The 15,699-nt window shown below is 37.7% G+C and overlaps 1 protein-coding gene and 1 long non-coding RNA gene across 2 annotated transcripts in view; one reads left to right on the top strand and one right to left on the bottom strand.

Annotated features, from left to right (window-relative positions):
* Positions 1-7,726: 7,726 nt before the first annotated feature.
* Positions 7,727-12,928, top strand: LOC119738181. Its single transcript, XR_005272437.1, has 3 exons — positions 7,727-7,797; positions 9,309-9,612; positions 11,794-12,928. It is a non-coding gene; the product is annotated as an uncharacterized LOC119738181 (long non-coding RNA).
* Positions 12,929-14,964: 2,036 nt separating this feature from the next.
* The window catches only part of LOC119736652 (6-phosphogluconolactonase-like), a 42,900-nt gene continuing 42,165 nt past the window's right edge, over positions 14,965-15,699 (bottom strand). Inside the window, exon 4 of the mRNA XM_038210667.1 lies at positions 14,965-15,084. Coding sequence (XP_038066595.1) covers positions 14,965-15,084 — 120 coding nt within the window. The remainder of the gene's footprint in view (positions 15,085-15,699) is intronic.

The following is a 15,699-nucleotide window of genomic DNA, read 5'->3' as shown; positions in this document are numbered from 1 at the left end:
AAAAAATTATCATACAAATTCTTGAAAAATAAGTCGACCCCCCCCCCCCTTCCCCCGTGACACCCCCAAAAAATTATACTGGTATAATGTCCGTCTGTTCAAAATACGGTACACCATTCTGTAATCTAGTGTTAATAATCGTCGAATTTGAACAGCAGCCCCTATTGAAATATGGTACCACCCCCCCCCCCTTGAAACAAGAGGCTCATCTATTTTATCTCTGTCTCTCATGGGTTAAAGATTGTAGAAACACAGGCATAGCTCTTAAAGTATTAATAAGAAGACAGACACTATCTGGATAGTTTTAAGTTTCGCATCTGGTGAGCCAGCGTGACACGCAGTGAGTGTTTTAAGCGTAAGGCAGCAAACTGTTTAATTAATTGATACATTGTTTTTTGTTTTCCTTATTTTCTTGTCAGATTCGTGTCATTGGAGAAGTGCCATATTGACAACCTTCAATCAATATTTTAAAATGCAGGTTTTTTGCGAGTTCCCTGAATACATATATATTTTCACGAACAAACTCTATGCAAGTATCCCTTTCAAGTGTTTTTCTTTTCATAGACTCTGTAGCTACATAAAAAAAAAAACAATTCTTTTGAGTTTTCGGAAAGATTTCCATATACGAAGTTCACTCAACACCCTGCATGTGTACAAACCCTATGAAATTGGACTGAAAAATTCTAAGTGTTTTCTAAGAAAATGCTTGTATTTTCTCACTGCTCAAATTGACTTTGATGACATGAAATTGCTATCTGGGGGTTAGTTAGTCAATACAGAGGAAAATTAGTGAACTTCGCATATGGTAATCTTGCCGAGTTTTCTTTTGAAGATGTTCCATGGGAGAGGAAGAAAATAAAGGATCTAGAGGACAGATTTAAAAAGCATGTGATTCAGTAGATTAAGTCGGATCTGTTTAATTTGTTCGATGTAAAACTCGCCTTCCTATACTTTATCTCATCACTGTCACAACTGCCCCCAGAAATTAGTGCAGTGGAATTTTTGGGACTGGTTTTCCCAAAACCTCTGAGACGTTTTTAATATGCACAAACTGTATATTTATAGGCGACGAATAATCTTTACAAATATTATGTTTACAAATCCTTACGAATATTATTTTTAGAATGAGGAGGCGATAGTAACCCAATAAATAGTGTAGATCAAGATGAGTATAAAACTAACCCTAGGTAAAGCAAATGGATCAATGAATTAAATGCAGAAAAGTCAACAGCTTGAAGTATGGGTCATTCCATGTCAGACCAACGCACTTTTTTTTACCTCATGTTTTTCCGATTTTGATAAAAATTGCTGTGCTTGTAGATCCCGATGAGCAATGAATGCACACCAATTTTTAGCCCAATCCGACCTACCATGTGGTCAGGGCAGAAACCCCCAAAACCGGACATTTTTAGAGTGAATACCACCCTTTTGGTAGAAATATGTGAAAAACCGTGTCAATTTTAATCGAATATATGCGAATTTGGTGTTAAAATAATAAGAATTGCATGCTCAAATCAACTCTTTTGTCAAAATTAAATTTTGTGAAAATGAGGTCACGTGACCTTTAATATGTTATCGTGACCTTGTACCCCAATTTATGTAATAATGTATCATTCTGAAAATGAACGAAATGAAAATGACTTGATAGAGCATGTCTTCCTGTATCAGAATCTACTAAAAAAAAATCGGGGTCTTCAAAATTTACAACTTTATGACTATTTTTGTACAGTTGGTGGGTTACAAATGAGTCAATTTATAGACTTTACATTAGAAATCCACCCACACAACTTACCGTTCTGTTTCTAAAGGTACTTAAATTAATCTTGGTTTGGGAATTTTTCATTTTTAGGGCTGATGAGGTATAACCAGACTCATAATATAAATTATCAGCAGTTGAAATAAACTTCAATTTCAATACAAAATTGGTGGAAAATGTATTTCTCTCTTCCAAACTAACCCTTCACAAAATGTTTGAACCCAATTCTGCGGCGCGCTCTCTTTGGAACAAAACGCGCTACGCGCAACGCGCACACCAGCATGCATTTACACACGGGTATACATGTAGTACTTTTGGCCGTGCACAGAAAGATAGCAAAATAGAAAGTATCATGTGACTCGCTCTCGACCAATCAAGACACAGAATCTGTGGGTGAGGTGTTATGATAGTTTTTAAAGATATAGTCCATCATTTGTAATTTGTGCATTTTGTTCGTTTGAAGCAACAAAAGTGTTCAAAATCTAATGAAGGATACTGAACAACTAACCTGATGAAGTTTCAGCTCAGCTTCAGCTGTATATTCCGAGAAAAAACAGCATTCTAGGATCTCAATTTCAAATCAAAGGTTGCTGAATCATGTTTTGAATTGGGCCTGAATCCAGCGTCAAATACGAATGATGAACTGTCCCTTTAGGGCAAGAAGGTTTTGACAACATGGCGCAGCAAGATCTCGAACCTATGGGAACGAGATTGTGACTCCTGAGACATCAGGATCGTCCAGACTAATTTTAAGTTGACTGTCCGTGCTAAATTCGAATTCAACCCCGGAAGACTATTGTTTTAATTTTTTTTTTTAGCAATAGGGGGCCTACAATATTTTTTCACTTTTGAATGATAAATCGTGAACAATACCTCCCACACTTTAGTTACGCATTAATAATTTCAGAAATGTTGAATTATCATGGGGCCGAATATAATTCAGTTCTCGCACTGTTGACTGGTTCCTGCCCCTTTTGGAATCGATAATGTAGTGACCGGGAACCTGACTATAGTTACAGAGCGGTTCTGTTTTTGCGCAAATGAAATTGAAAATAAAAGCTTTTTAGAGGGTTGCAGATGCCCAAAAGATGGAAATGAAGATTTAAGAACAAATTACAAGTTGAAAAATCATTCGGAGAAACAAACTATATCAAATTTTACTGAAGAGCACGAAATACGGACAGCTTATTTCTTAAAGAATTTGCGGATAAAACTTATACTCGAAAAAGCTGTCTTTTCCAAGCGCGGGATTTTCCTCTTTTATAGGTTGACTACAATACATTGCCTGCCTATGTGCAAAGCAAACCCTTCATTAAAATCGTGCTCGTCATGCACCATTTTTAGATGCTACCGGACTTTGATCTTTAGGGAATGCCCAATCTGATCTAGTACCCAATCTCTCACGTGGTGTACAAGTTACAACTATCATTCATAATTATGTGATGGTTGATATTACACAAAAAAATGGTCCCATTACAGCGATGATAAAATGGCATTGTGAAAATCCTTTGAAAAAAAGCCCCTCTTCAATCGTTCCATTTTCTATATTTGACCTTCAATTTCCGCTGATTACATGCATTTGTTTTTCCTCTGGCTACATATCAAGGAAGGTAATTCCACGAGGAGTGCACTAAATTTCTTTGCCCTCGTACACTCTATACAATTGCCAAATAGTACCGGCCCTTGAGCTTCAGGGACTGCATATACATCATGCCGATATCACCGGACGATCTCATCAAAGTGCTCGTCGAAGTAGTAAAGGCGAAGAACTTTGCATATGAAGAAACACAGTTGGAAAAGACCGCATTCTCGGGGGCCGCTCTTGGTGTAGTAATCGGTGGCTTCGCTGGTGCTGTAGTTGGTAAGCTTGGTGTGTTATTTTATTACATTGGAAGAGATAATTCTCAGGATTCTTTAATTTGTATTTCCTGGATAGTTGGAGTTGGCTTTGCGAGAAATCTTACCCTGAACTAAACAAATATTTTGTCAATTTGTTAGATCTTTGGGTCCCTACGATGTTCTCGATGTCATGCAAGGCCAAGGAGAGCGTTCCATGGATCTTCGGTGCAAATTGTACATCAGCTCAAAAAAGCAAGTCAACGTTTATTGAATACAAGTGAATACAATTGGTAGAGATGAGTCTTTTGATTCTTTAATTTGTATTTCCTGGATAGTTGGAGTTGGCTTTGAGAAGAAGCTCACCCCGAACTAAACAAATATTTTGTCAATTTGTCAGGCCTTTGGATCCCTACGATGTTCTCATGGATCTTTGGTGGCATTATTATTTTATTCTAACACAGCTGGAAAAAAGGCAAGTCAATGTTTATCGAATACAAGCAAATACAGCAGCCGGTGTGATTTAAGAGAGGCTATATTATTATAGAGTCAAAGACGACGACAATTGAAGAAAGTATAGAACAATTATCAATCCAATAAATTGATGAACGGAGCCTATTGTATTTCTCAGGTGCTCTCGTAGGCGGCGTCGTTGGCCTCGTAGGAGGAGTTGTCTATAATATGATTCACCATCACTTTGTGGATGAGAAAGTCAAGAATGCCTCCGATTTCCTCACAGCAATGAAAAAGGAAAAGAAGCTTCAACTCCTGCAACATTTCCAATCCAGCATGATACTAGAACCAGATGCGTGCAGTGTCGAGACGTTACGTGAACAGCTAAAGGGAGACAAGTCGCGAACCATGAAGATACTGGAAACTTATTTCGACAACGTCTGGGGAATGGATGTCAATAAATTCTCAGCTTTTTAATATAAAAAGTGAGGCTTATTGCATGACCTAAAGTCAGTCTCGTGATTATTTGCATACGGATTGTTGGAATGTGATTAACTCTTACTGTAAAGTATACTTTAAAGTATATCATTACATGGTGTAGTTTTGTATTATTAAATTCTACTTGGATCTTTTAAAATGCTTGTGTATATTCCTTACAGCGAACCAGCACGAAGCCTTTTTCATACCTATAATCTTATTTTTATAAAGTGCTATACTGGAATCGCCAGAAGTTCCAAGCTATATATCCGCAACATATCAAAGAAAATGGATAGACAGAAACAGCTCCCGTATGACGGTTCATCAGAACAGCTTCGTTGGACAACGTCAGTAATACTCACTCGGAGAGGTATAGGCTTCTCATCGGCTAGACCAATGAGAAAATCATCAAGTTAATGACATGTATGTACATTTGTACCTGCTGATGGAGATACTTTTCAACTTAAATTGAAAACTGCAACTGCCTTTCACTACTGAATAGTTCAGGAACTTTTATTATACAGTTATTATTTTGTATCCTCCTCTTTAATCTTTATTACAGCTATCTTTGGACAGTTTTAAGAACTTATATACATGTAGCAAGGTTACTATGCATGTTTTATGTCTATGATCAAATGAGTTAAATTTGAGGGCGTGATCATGTAAAAGTGTGTATGATCAATGAGTTTAATTAGTTCTTTGTTCCTCGGACAACCTTAAGAAATGTGAAGCGCAAGTGATCATGTATAAGTGTGCATAATGAGTTTATTTGAGGGTATAATCCTGAAAAAAAGTGTGATAAATGAGTTTAATTTGTACGTTGGATCAAAATACTTTTAAAACGACAGGTATATCTGTTTGGCATACAATGGACGTGTTCCACTTATTTTTCACGTATTAGTCTTTATATTTGCGTGCATGACCGAATTTATTTCTGGAGAGTTTTAAGTTGTCAAAATGACGATTATTTCATAATGTGATGATTCGCTGTAATACAAGAATTATCAAAAACCGAAGGCAAAGGTCAAGATACACGAACGCCTGCAAACTGCAGCAAATGAACCTTTAATGTATGAATGAACCCTTTAACACATACCATGATGTCATAGTAATGGCTGCAATTTCTCATTCGGGGGTTTCCCCTCGCTGAGCAATGCGTGTCAACACTGACGTCAAGGGGTAACAAGGTCGGAAAACAACCATTGTTCAACGATCAGCATTATGCATTGCAATCTGCGACGCTTAATTAATCAATTGTATTTTCATTGAATGTCTTAACCTGTATATACCGTCTGTTTTTATATTCCATTTATTGTATATTTTTGTATGTGCAAACCGAGAAATAAATGATGAAGAAATAAAATTAAATTGAATTGAATGAGTAGACCTCTTTTGCACTCGTTGTTAATCACCATTTACCAAACACACCTCCAAGATGGCTGCTGAATGCAATCCATCTATAGGTTACACACCTATGTTCCGCTGTGTTCCCCGACACTGATGTTCCATCTGCTCATGATTCTATCCATAACCCTAACCCTAACCCGGCTAACACATGTGCGGGTTATCATTGGGGTTTCAATGGGGTGATCTATAGGCCTAGATTGCAAGCAATGCTGTGCAGTGGCGTCACCAGACTTTTCAGTCTGGGGGGCACAGGGGGGGGGGGGGCACCAGCATTTGATGGGGGGGGGGGAACTTAGGTGGATACGGATCGCCGTCCTGGGGGAGGGGTCTAAGGGGAGGGGCACCCCCTCCCCTTTGGAAAATTTTCGCATACGGAGGATGGGCTAGATGCAAAATGGTGCCACATTTGATGCTAAATTCGATCTGAAGATATCTCAAGAAATTGCTATTTTTGAGGTAATGATTTTAACAACGCGCAGAATTTTGCAGAGGATAGGGGGCACCAGCATTTGATGGTGGGGGGGGGGGGGGCACTCGGGGGGCACTGATGCTGTGTCCAATTTTCCATGCTATACTACCCAGGTGGTATGGTGGGCAGAGGGTCCAAAATTCGGGGTCCCGCTCATAAGTCCGACGCCTCATAAGTCCGACAAAATCGCATCCCCTAATCAAATAAAGGCCTATAAGTCCGACGCCTTATAGGTCCAACCCCATAAGTCCGACGCCTCATAGCTCCAATGCCTCATAGCTCCGATGCCTCGTAGGTCCGACAAATTAAACGCCTCATTTTTCCGACGTCGGACTTATGAGGCGTCGGACTTATGATACGGCTCCACGGGAAACAATTCCCAAACGGGGACGGGACACCAGACATAATCTGATGTTAAGGTCACTTTATTAAATTAATTGAAGCAGTACATGTACCAAGCAGACGCTCTTTAAAAATATCATGACTGCTTTTTTTAGACCAATTTAAGTAATATGAAGAAAGAAAACCTATTTAACCTGGACCTTTTACTGTCATTCTGCCTGAAAATGGAACCATATACAGGGTGGATAAAAAAACCCTAAACCGAGATATTATTGCTAATTGGAACAGAAGTAGGGCACATGTGAATCAAAGGGAGATATCCTCTGTTAATAGGGTTGAATCTCCTCTTTAAAATGACACCCTGATCATGTCATTACATTCACGGTTGACTGAGCAGCGACCAATTTTATGAAAGGGACTATTTAGAGACTTGCGCCACTTTTCATGGTGAAATCTTTTTTCCCCCGCACCTGCCTTGATTGGAAACCATATAGCCTTTCACTCTATAGTGTGACAAATGACACCACAAAAACCACAATTGAGAAGTGGCGCAATTCTCTTAATAATAGCCCTTTCATAAAATTGGTCACTGCTCAGTCAACCGTGAATGTAATGACATGGTCAGGGTGTCATTTTAAAGAGAAGATTCAACCCTAACAGAGGATATCTCCCTTCGACTCACATGTGCCCTACCGCTGTTCCAATTAGCAATAATATCTGGGTTTCGGTTTTTTTTATCCACACTGTAGTAGGAAATTAAACAACCTGTTTCGAGTGATTTAATTTCTCCAGTCAGGGTTCCCCTAGTTCCAAGTGCTTTTTCGCAATGTTCAAGGGGAACTCCGTGAAATGAGCTGCTTACGTCTACGCGGCGCTATAGGATCTTTGGTCAGAACGGTGTTTCCCCGACAGCGGTTGTGAAAGTATGAAGGGGTAAATCCCTCGTGTAATATGTTAATTCTGGACGCATCGCCAAAAACATCCAACATGCACTGCATGTAACACAGTATCGTGCAAAGCCGTGCGTGGAACTTGGAAGGATCTTTCCGTACTCCTGGTAATGTATAACTTGCGTGTTATTAAAGTACAGATAATTAACTCGTCTCGTTCCAAACGGATGTTAAAACCATAATAGTCATCCTGATGTGTATAGCCCCGTACCATTTATGTGTTTCCAATACTGGGCTTCCTCCGTATTAGTGATGCATATGAATTTTCTGAAAAATTGTATTTCCTTTTTATGTACATGTATGGTCCTATACATTCTTACATGCAGATTCAAACTTTGGTGTATAAATTCAAACTTCCTTTTTTCTCCAGTATACAATGTAGATGTCCATGCATAGTGCAGTGTAGTACTGGTATAGCCAAACTTTAGACCCTTAATTCTTGACTGTTTTTGCACTTGATATTTGCTATGGAAACTAATGCCCTGGTTAAATGATAACCAGGACAAATCAAAAGGTGCATGACCCTTGCCCTCGATAAAAATCCTGCACTTTTCTTTTTGGACAAAATCTCTATGTTTCCCCTGAAAATAACGGGACAACAAGACGTCCAGCTAGAGATACGGAATTTGACATGTCTTTGTTATTAACTAGGTTAGTACATGTGTGCATGCATAAATAATTACCAAGTTAAAAAAAGCAGTCTGGATTTTGAATACAGGAAACGATTTCCAGGAAATTTAGCATGCATCCCTGTGTGGCTCCATATAATACGGAAGAATCGAAGTCAAGTATATAATGAGCCATTATAATGAGACTATACCTGATGTAAAATATATATGGGAGGCGCAGATTAACATTATAGGCCTACATGTAATATACAGAGGTATAGGGCTCATCCATTGTCTTTGAGGATTTTTCCTCATAAATTCTTGAATTTTATGAAAACTTTAAGAAAATTTAAATCTCCATTTCGTTATTTGTAACGTTTTATATCCAAAATGGTACCGTAATTAATCTCCCCGGGAAAATATATATTTGTCTTCCTAAACAACAATTGCAAGCGAGGAAAAAGTAAAAAACAAAAGTAAAAAACAGTTGTAAGTTGATGGGCTTTTATTTCAAACTAAATAAATAAAAGTTCGAGTGATCTTCAAATTAAAGAAAAACGCACTTGTACTCAAATTCCTTAGCGGCCTGTAACGAATAATAAATTTAGGCCTTTAAAAAATTATAGCACATTTCGGCCACAAAAAGAGGAATGTTGACGTGTTATTTTTAATTGAGATGACTCATCACGGGATGCAATGCTTCGTGCATAATGTAACAGCTGTCAGGCCGGGTCGACAATACCCCAACAATGGACTGTTTTCTGCTGATATCGAATGTCAAGTTCATTGGACACCGACAGCGTCATTAAAATTGATTGTATATAGTTTCATTAAATGTATACCTCCCAAATGTTGACATGCGTTTAGCAACTCTTTTTGTTTAGATTAAAGTGAATGGATAAGGGATTGCAGTTAAATTAACTCACCAGTCTAGGCTTGTCAATGATATTTACATGCTTACCATTTTAGGCTCTCTTACCTGATGTTTATATCAATTTAATTCCATCCAGTGGCTGTGGCGTAAAAGAACATCCATTCGGTAGCTGATAAAGCCAACTTCTACATTGTTCCCAGGATCTATATACCAACCATACCTTGGCGGTCTAGCTCTCATCAACACAGACTACCAGTTGGTGGTACACGCACAGCTCCTCGCCATGGGAATTTGTTGGAGCAATAGACAGGCAAAACGAATTTTGGAAAAGGATCGAGTCATTAAAAGATTATGGGTCGCCATTTTGGTGGTTGTTTTCCTCGCCATCACGGCTCTGGCTGGTGCGCTTATTGGCGCCCTAACGACCGACACTATTGTTGGTAAGTTAAGTATTATGCATAAAATGTCGATGACAACGACGATGACAGTCGGGAACGAAAACTCAGTAATCAACGTCATCCCACTGGGCATGGGGGAACGGTGCAATCCCAAAGGAGCCTGAAAGTAAAAGGTCACGCGGCGAGCTTCCGGACCCCTCGCGAGGCCCTACATAATAGGTTGCCCTTTTTAATTGCTATAATATTTGACAATGATTTCGAACCGCAGGCCTAATTACCAAAAGAAACATTATTCATGTTGTAATTTATCTTGGTATTCCTCAATTCAACAAGAAATGGTGAGAAATCACTTGGATATGGTAAATTGTGTTTACTTACGACCTTCACACATCCGGCATTTTCGTTCTATAGGTCTCCTTCTCACTTCGCGTTTGTTTTGACATCGCAAACTTTTTGTACTTGCGTGATCGAACATGAAATTAACGACGTGAAAATTTATCTACCTACAGCTAATGGATTCTAGATTTAGTCAGGCTGGCTTGAATGCAATCGTTATCAGCGGTTATTTTAGATTTTTGTTTTGTAAGTTAATGCTAATGAGTCCTTCAAGATTATTAAAAAGTTGAATAATCCAAAGCCTCATTTAACTCTCAGTTTGTAACCAATGACCGCCACAAAATGATTTCGTAAAATTACGAGTGCACCGAATTCTACGGAAACGTATTACCGCCACACACTTATTTATTTTTTTCACGTACTTACGTGATAAGTTTTCTGTTTCACGTACGTACATGATAAGTTACACGTACGTACGTGATAAGTTTCACGTACGTACATGATAAGTTTCACGTACGTACATGATAGTTGACATGCCGCGACTAACTAAAACTAAACGTAGTCTGGTTCCCAGACCAAAAGATTCTGGCTATTCCCGATGAATCTTAGGTCCGGTAGCCTCCGGTAATACATTGTATTACAATTTACGTCACGTGAATAAAACGGGAGGAATTCCTCCTTTTTCCTGAAAATTTCCGAATTTGCCGAAGTCGTTTCGTCGACAATCGGATAGCGCCCGAGTATTTCCGAATACAATATAGGTTTAATTAACTGCTAATTGCTTATTACTTTTTTTTTTTTAAATGAGTCGATAATTAATATTCATTGCTTTCATTTAGAAATCTTGAAATTCAACGACAAGTTTGTGCATCAAATATAATCGGATTTTCCAAAACTCTGTCTTCATTCGGCTCCGCCTGCTAACAGTGCTATTTGGGTGCCTAATTTTGAAGATTCCAGATCAACATTAGTCAATGTTATCTTACAAAAACATCAAACTGTCTTAGCATAAAGGGCCATCAATGTCGTCATGTTTATTTTTAGCCACGGAGGCTGCCTGACCTAAGATTCATCAGGAATAGTCAGAATTTGGTATGGGAACCAGACTAACTAAACGCACGCAGTAAAACACGTGATATACTGATAGTTTTCACGTACGTACGTGAACTCATCGCGTACGTACGTGAAACATATCACGTACGTACGTGTAACTTATCACGTACGTACGTGAAACAGAAAACTTATCATGTACGTACGTGAAACTTATCACGTACGTACGTGATAAATAAATGTGTGGCGTTAATACGTTTCCGTAGAATTCCACTAGTCTTTATGTATTTTAGCTTTTCGGAAGCGCACGTGAGAGGTCAATTTTTTGGCACGATATATCTTTTTTTAGGTCATGTGGTTTTTCAGTTTTCATAACTTGAGATGCTATAACTAGTTTACAAAGGCCTTTTTCGAGGGCGGTTTTCTTAAAAAATCAATGTACCAAAATAATTGCAAATTTTAGAATGTTTGCTCGTTATAATTAAGTTTGTCTATTCGAGGGGTCCGGAAGCACGCCACTATAGGGGGTGAACTACTGAACTTCCAGGCTCTATTAAATCAACTGTATATTTTGTACAACACAGTCTGTCTGTATTATTCTTAGATGGGTGGGTAAATGTCGTGGTATAGGCATAATATACTAATAAAATTAAATACATTATAGAATTACATATTAAAATATACCAAAACAGTTGGAGGATTAAACTTCACGTTTTTAATGTTATGGTCATATAATCGATAACTATTTGATGAACCCTTTTTTTTGGGGGGGGGGCAGGGGGCATCTTTTTTTTTTTTTACACAATCCGAGGACGTCTTTTTCCAATTCTTTTACAGAAGTCGCGATGGGTATGGGCATTGGCTTTGTGGTAGGCTTAGCGGCATTCATCTGCATTGCTTGCTTCTGTTTGTGTGCCGACGAATGTGCAGAAGACGAAGAACAATGAGGCCATAAGGAAGAAGGAAGAATGTTGTTTTTATACCTCAAGAATAGCACCAGAACACGTAGATTACTTGTACAGTGTACCCCCTTAACGTGACAACGAAGAAGATCGTTTGAGGCTGAAGGACACCTGAAGTGGGGCAGATAGGGGAAATATTTGAGAGAATTGTGTCTTTGATGATACATGATCATGGCATTATTTCGAATACAGTCTCAGATTTGTCCATAACAAGTTTTAGAATTATGTCTACCGTACGTACCAGCAGCGCACTTTAACTTCCTTCCTGGTAGTTTTTCCCTTTAAAATGTATTCCCAGTGCTTTTAGTTGGTTTATATCCTCTAACGATTTGTCAATTTGTATGTTTTCTTTTAATGGATTATTGTCTGACAACGACTAATTCCATCATTGTGTACAAGTAATAAGCCACTTCGGAGTTACTACAGCGCATGCGCACATCAGATTCAACGATTTTAAAGTGTTGTGGATAAACACAGCAGATAAATGCACACAAGTCTAAGGGGGATGTGGTAACCAAATCCACATTTTGCAATGTTTCATCGAATCAAAAATAAGATGGAAATTTTGTTCGCACAAAAGTTGGAGTATACAAAACAATTTAAGCCATGGTGCCATTAAAAATACTCAAAAGTTAGCATTCATTTAAAAACAAGATCTTTTCTTTGATTTCGGTGGTACCCTGCTATGATTTTGCTCGCGAATGGCAAACTGTTTATCCACAAAAGTAAAGTAAATGGTTGAATCTTGATATGCGCATGTGCATTAGTAACTCTGAAGTGGCTTATTCGACGACTAAACATCGCTGAATGTTTTCGCTCGATCTTTCATTCCAAAAGTGAATAACTTTTCTATTAATATTTCTAGGAAATAGCAATTGAAAAAACAAAGCTCATTTTCCATATGAAACTCGAACAGGGGGAATGTATCTTCAAACTGACTAAAGTTAGCATCAGGCCTCTTCACCCAATGGCCATTGTTTCTGTTGTACCCTTTATATTTTTTTTGAGGGGGGGGGGGGTAGTCGAACTGAACAAAAAGTATATACTTTCACTTGTCTGCATCGAAATTGATGTTGATTTATTTATTCCGAATATAAGAGGTATAAAAATATACTTTAACCACCAAAATTAATACCATTGTTAAAGGTAATGCGTATGACATATGATTTGTTCATGTTTTCAATTTATGAAACATACTCGCACGTTCTTACAGATCGGTGCTTAAAAAAAAACAAGACATCTCAGTCTTCCAAATCACGATGGTTGGTGGTCATGCTTTATTTCTTTTATTATGAAAGAAAGAACTGTAAATTTTAAAAGTGAACAGAATATTTCAATTGATGAGGGTTGCTGAAATTTTGTTGGTGACCAATTTGTTTTGCAAGTCTCAAATTTCCGACAGATAATTAGAAGTAGCTTTGTAAACAGAATTAATCATGTTGAGACATAAAAAAATGTTTTAAAAGCTTTGTCGATATTCAAGTTTACTTTGAATAATGTTGTACATCATTTTCATGTAAATTTCAGTCTATCCTTGATAGTTTAATGTAATAAAGAATATGACATTTGGTCTTTAGTTCTTATTCTTCAAATACAGTCGAGCATGTATTGGACTCTAAATAAGGAATAGATGTACGTGTATATATTCAAATATCGACTCATTTTACTTTTTGTCACTGCATTGTACAAAATTTCAATGCTTTAAGATATTGTTTTATAGTTACGTATTGTTGTATAATTATGTATTGTTCTATAATTATGTATTGTTGTATTTAGTATGTTGTCCCGAGAAGGCAAGAACGCTTTGTGTTAAAGGGAATATACAACATTTGCTTTTATTGTAATTTTCAGAAAGGGATGGAATTGGGGAGGGTTGTTTAGTATTTTGTAGCCAAAATTGTTACACTGACTTGTTTGAAGTTTTGTGTTTGTAGATGCTGGAAAAGCTAAGAAAAACAATCATGTTCCTGTAGTCTGGTTCCTTGACCCCACTTAAGTTGAAATTGAGCAATTTATAGACATCAGGGAATTGTAAGGTCAGAGAACCAGTCTAGCTGGCTTGTACCCATTCATAAAGGCGTGTAATCGATCGCAAAGAAAATGTGTACTAACTAAATTTGGTTAATTGCGGGAGTATTTGAAGAAAAAAAGAGCCCGTTTTTGATACAAAAATACCATTTTCTTGAAAATGACAGCACAACAGGTGCCCTGATTTTACGAGATGCTTTAGACTGTCATTCAGGTATTTCATAATAATTTGGCAGTTTTTTGCAAATGCTGTATGTTCCCTTTAAATGAGAGTTTTTGAGATCAATGCTATGGAGCCCATGCACTTACAGTACATGACATGGCGTTATCTGGCTACCTTCACAAGCCCTAGTGGGAAGAACAAACTGCATACACACACCATGTTCATACGTATACAGAGTGGTAAAAAAAAAAGTATTACACTATTTCAGACGCAGATTTCTTAAAATTGGGGCACATGTTGAATTGTTTTAAGATATTCCTAAACTACAAGATCTCGGTTGTGTATGGTAAAATCAGCGTTGAAAAAAAAAAGTAAATTCAGAAATGACAGCCATTTACAGCAAAAATGGTCAAAAACCAGTGTCCACCATGACGCGTGAATGAGATATGGTCATCGTCATTTCTTTAATTCAGTGGCCGCCATTTCTTGAATTAGGCTTTATTTTCAGTGCTGTTACACTATATACCACCAAGATCTTGTAGTTAAGGAATATCTTAAAACTATTTCAACATGTCTCCCCAATTTTGAGAAATCTGCCTCTGAAAAAGTGTAAATTTTGTTTGGACCACCCTGTATTTCTTGAAATTCACACAACTTATTTTCTTCTGAAAGCGCACAAACCCGCAGCATCTTCACATGAGCGTCTGGCGCCCTCAACAACGTATTCAAATGTCCTTCCCAGTGATCTGTTAATGGTTGAGGGGGTACTTTAAGTGCACGGTCGTCATACTGACCTCATCAATTCATAATTTAGTGTTTCTAGCCATTTTAGATGTTCAACATGATGATTTCCCATCAGTACTTTGCTTGCAGTTTGCCTGCCGCGTCGTTGTCCAGGAACCAGTGCACGGTGCCTTGCTTCAGCTGCACCCTGGCCGCTGGCAGTGGCTCTGCGTCATTGCCTTCCAAAACACGCTGGGGAGAAAACAAATATGAGATCACTATTTAGAATGTTCAATGTTATTGTCATTTTTTAAATACAGGGTGAGACAAAAAAGCGGAACCCAAACCCCAAAAATTGTATTACATATTTTTGAAAATTTATATGTAGCAACAAAAATAATGACTGGAAAGCCAATTTCATAAGCTACTTTTAGATGAGAACAATTAGTGAAATTGCTCAATCTGTTCAAAGAATATCACCATTTAAACACAATGACCCTAAAACGTCTTTCAACCAAAAATGTAATTTCAAGAATCGTCGTCACAAGTGTCTGCAAACATCACCAGTGATAGAACCGCAGTTTAAAAGTTAAAAATATTACACAAAGTCCTTTGAAAGAGCCGTCTATTAAAACAAATGGATTTTATAAATCACGTTTTTTGCCTTACCAGGGTTGCTAATAATGATATTGTGTTCAACAGTGCAAGCGTTGACACTTGAAACTGTTGTTCCAAACAGTCAGAATACACAATAAAATGTTTTTCTTTTTGGAAGAAACAGGGTTAAGGGTCATTGCATTTAGATGGTGATATTCTTTGAATGGATTAAGCAACTTCAGTAATTTTATCATCTAAAGGTAGCTTGAA

Source organism: Patiria miniata, unplaced genomic scaffold (assembly GCF_015706575.1).
Source record: "Patiria miniata isolate m_02_andy unplaced genomic scaffold, ASM1570657v1 HiC_scaffold_3, whole genome shotgun sequence".
Classification (NCBI taxonomy): domain Eukaryota; kingdom Metazoa; phylum Echinodermata; class Asteroidea; order Valvatida; family Asterinidae; genus Patiria; species Patiria miniata.
Note: the sequence above shows the minus strand (reverse complement) of the source record. Positions and strands in the feature narration are given on the sequence as shown.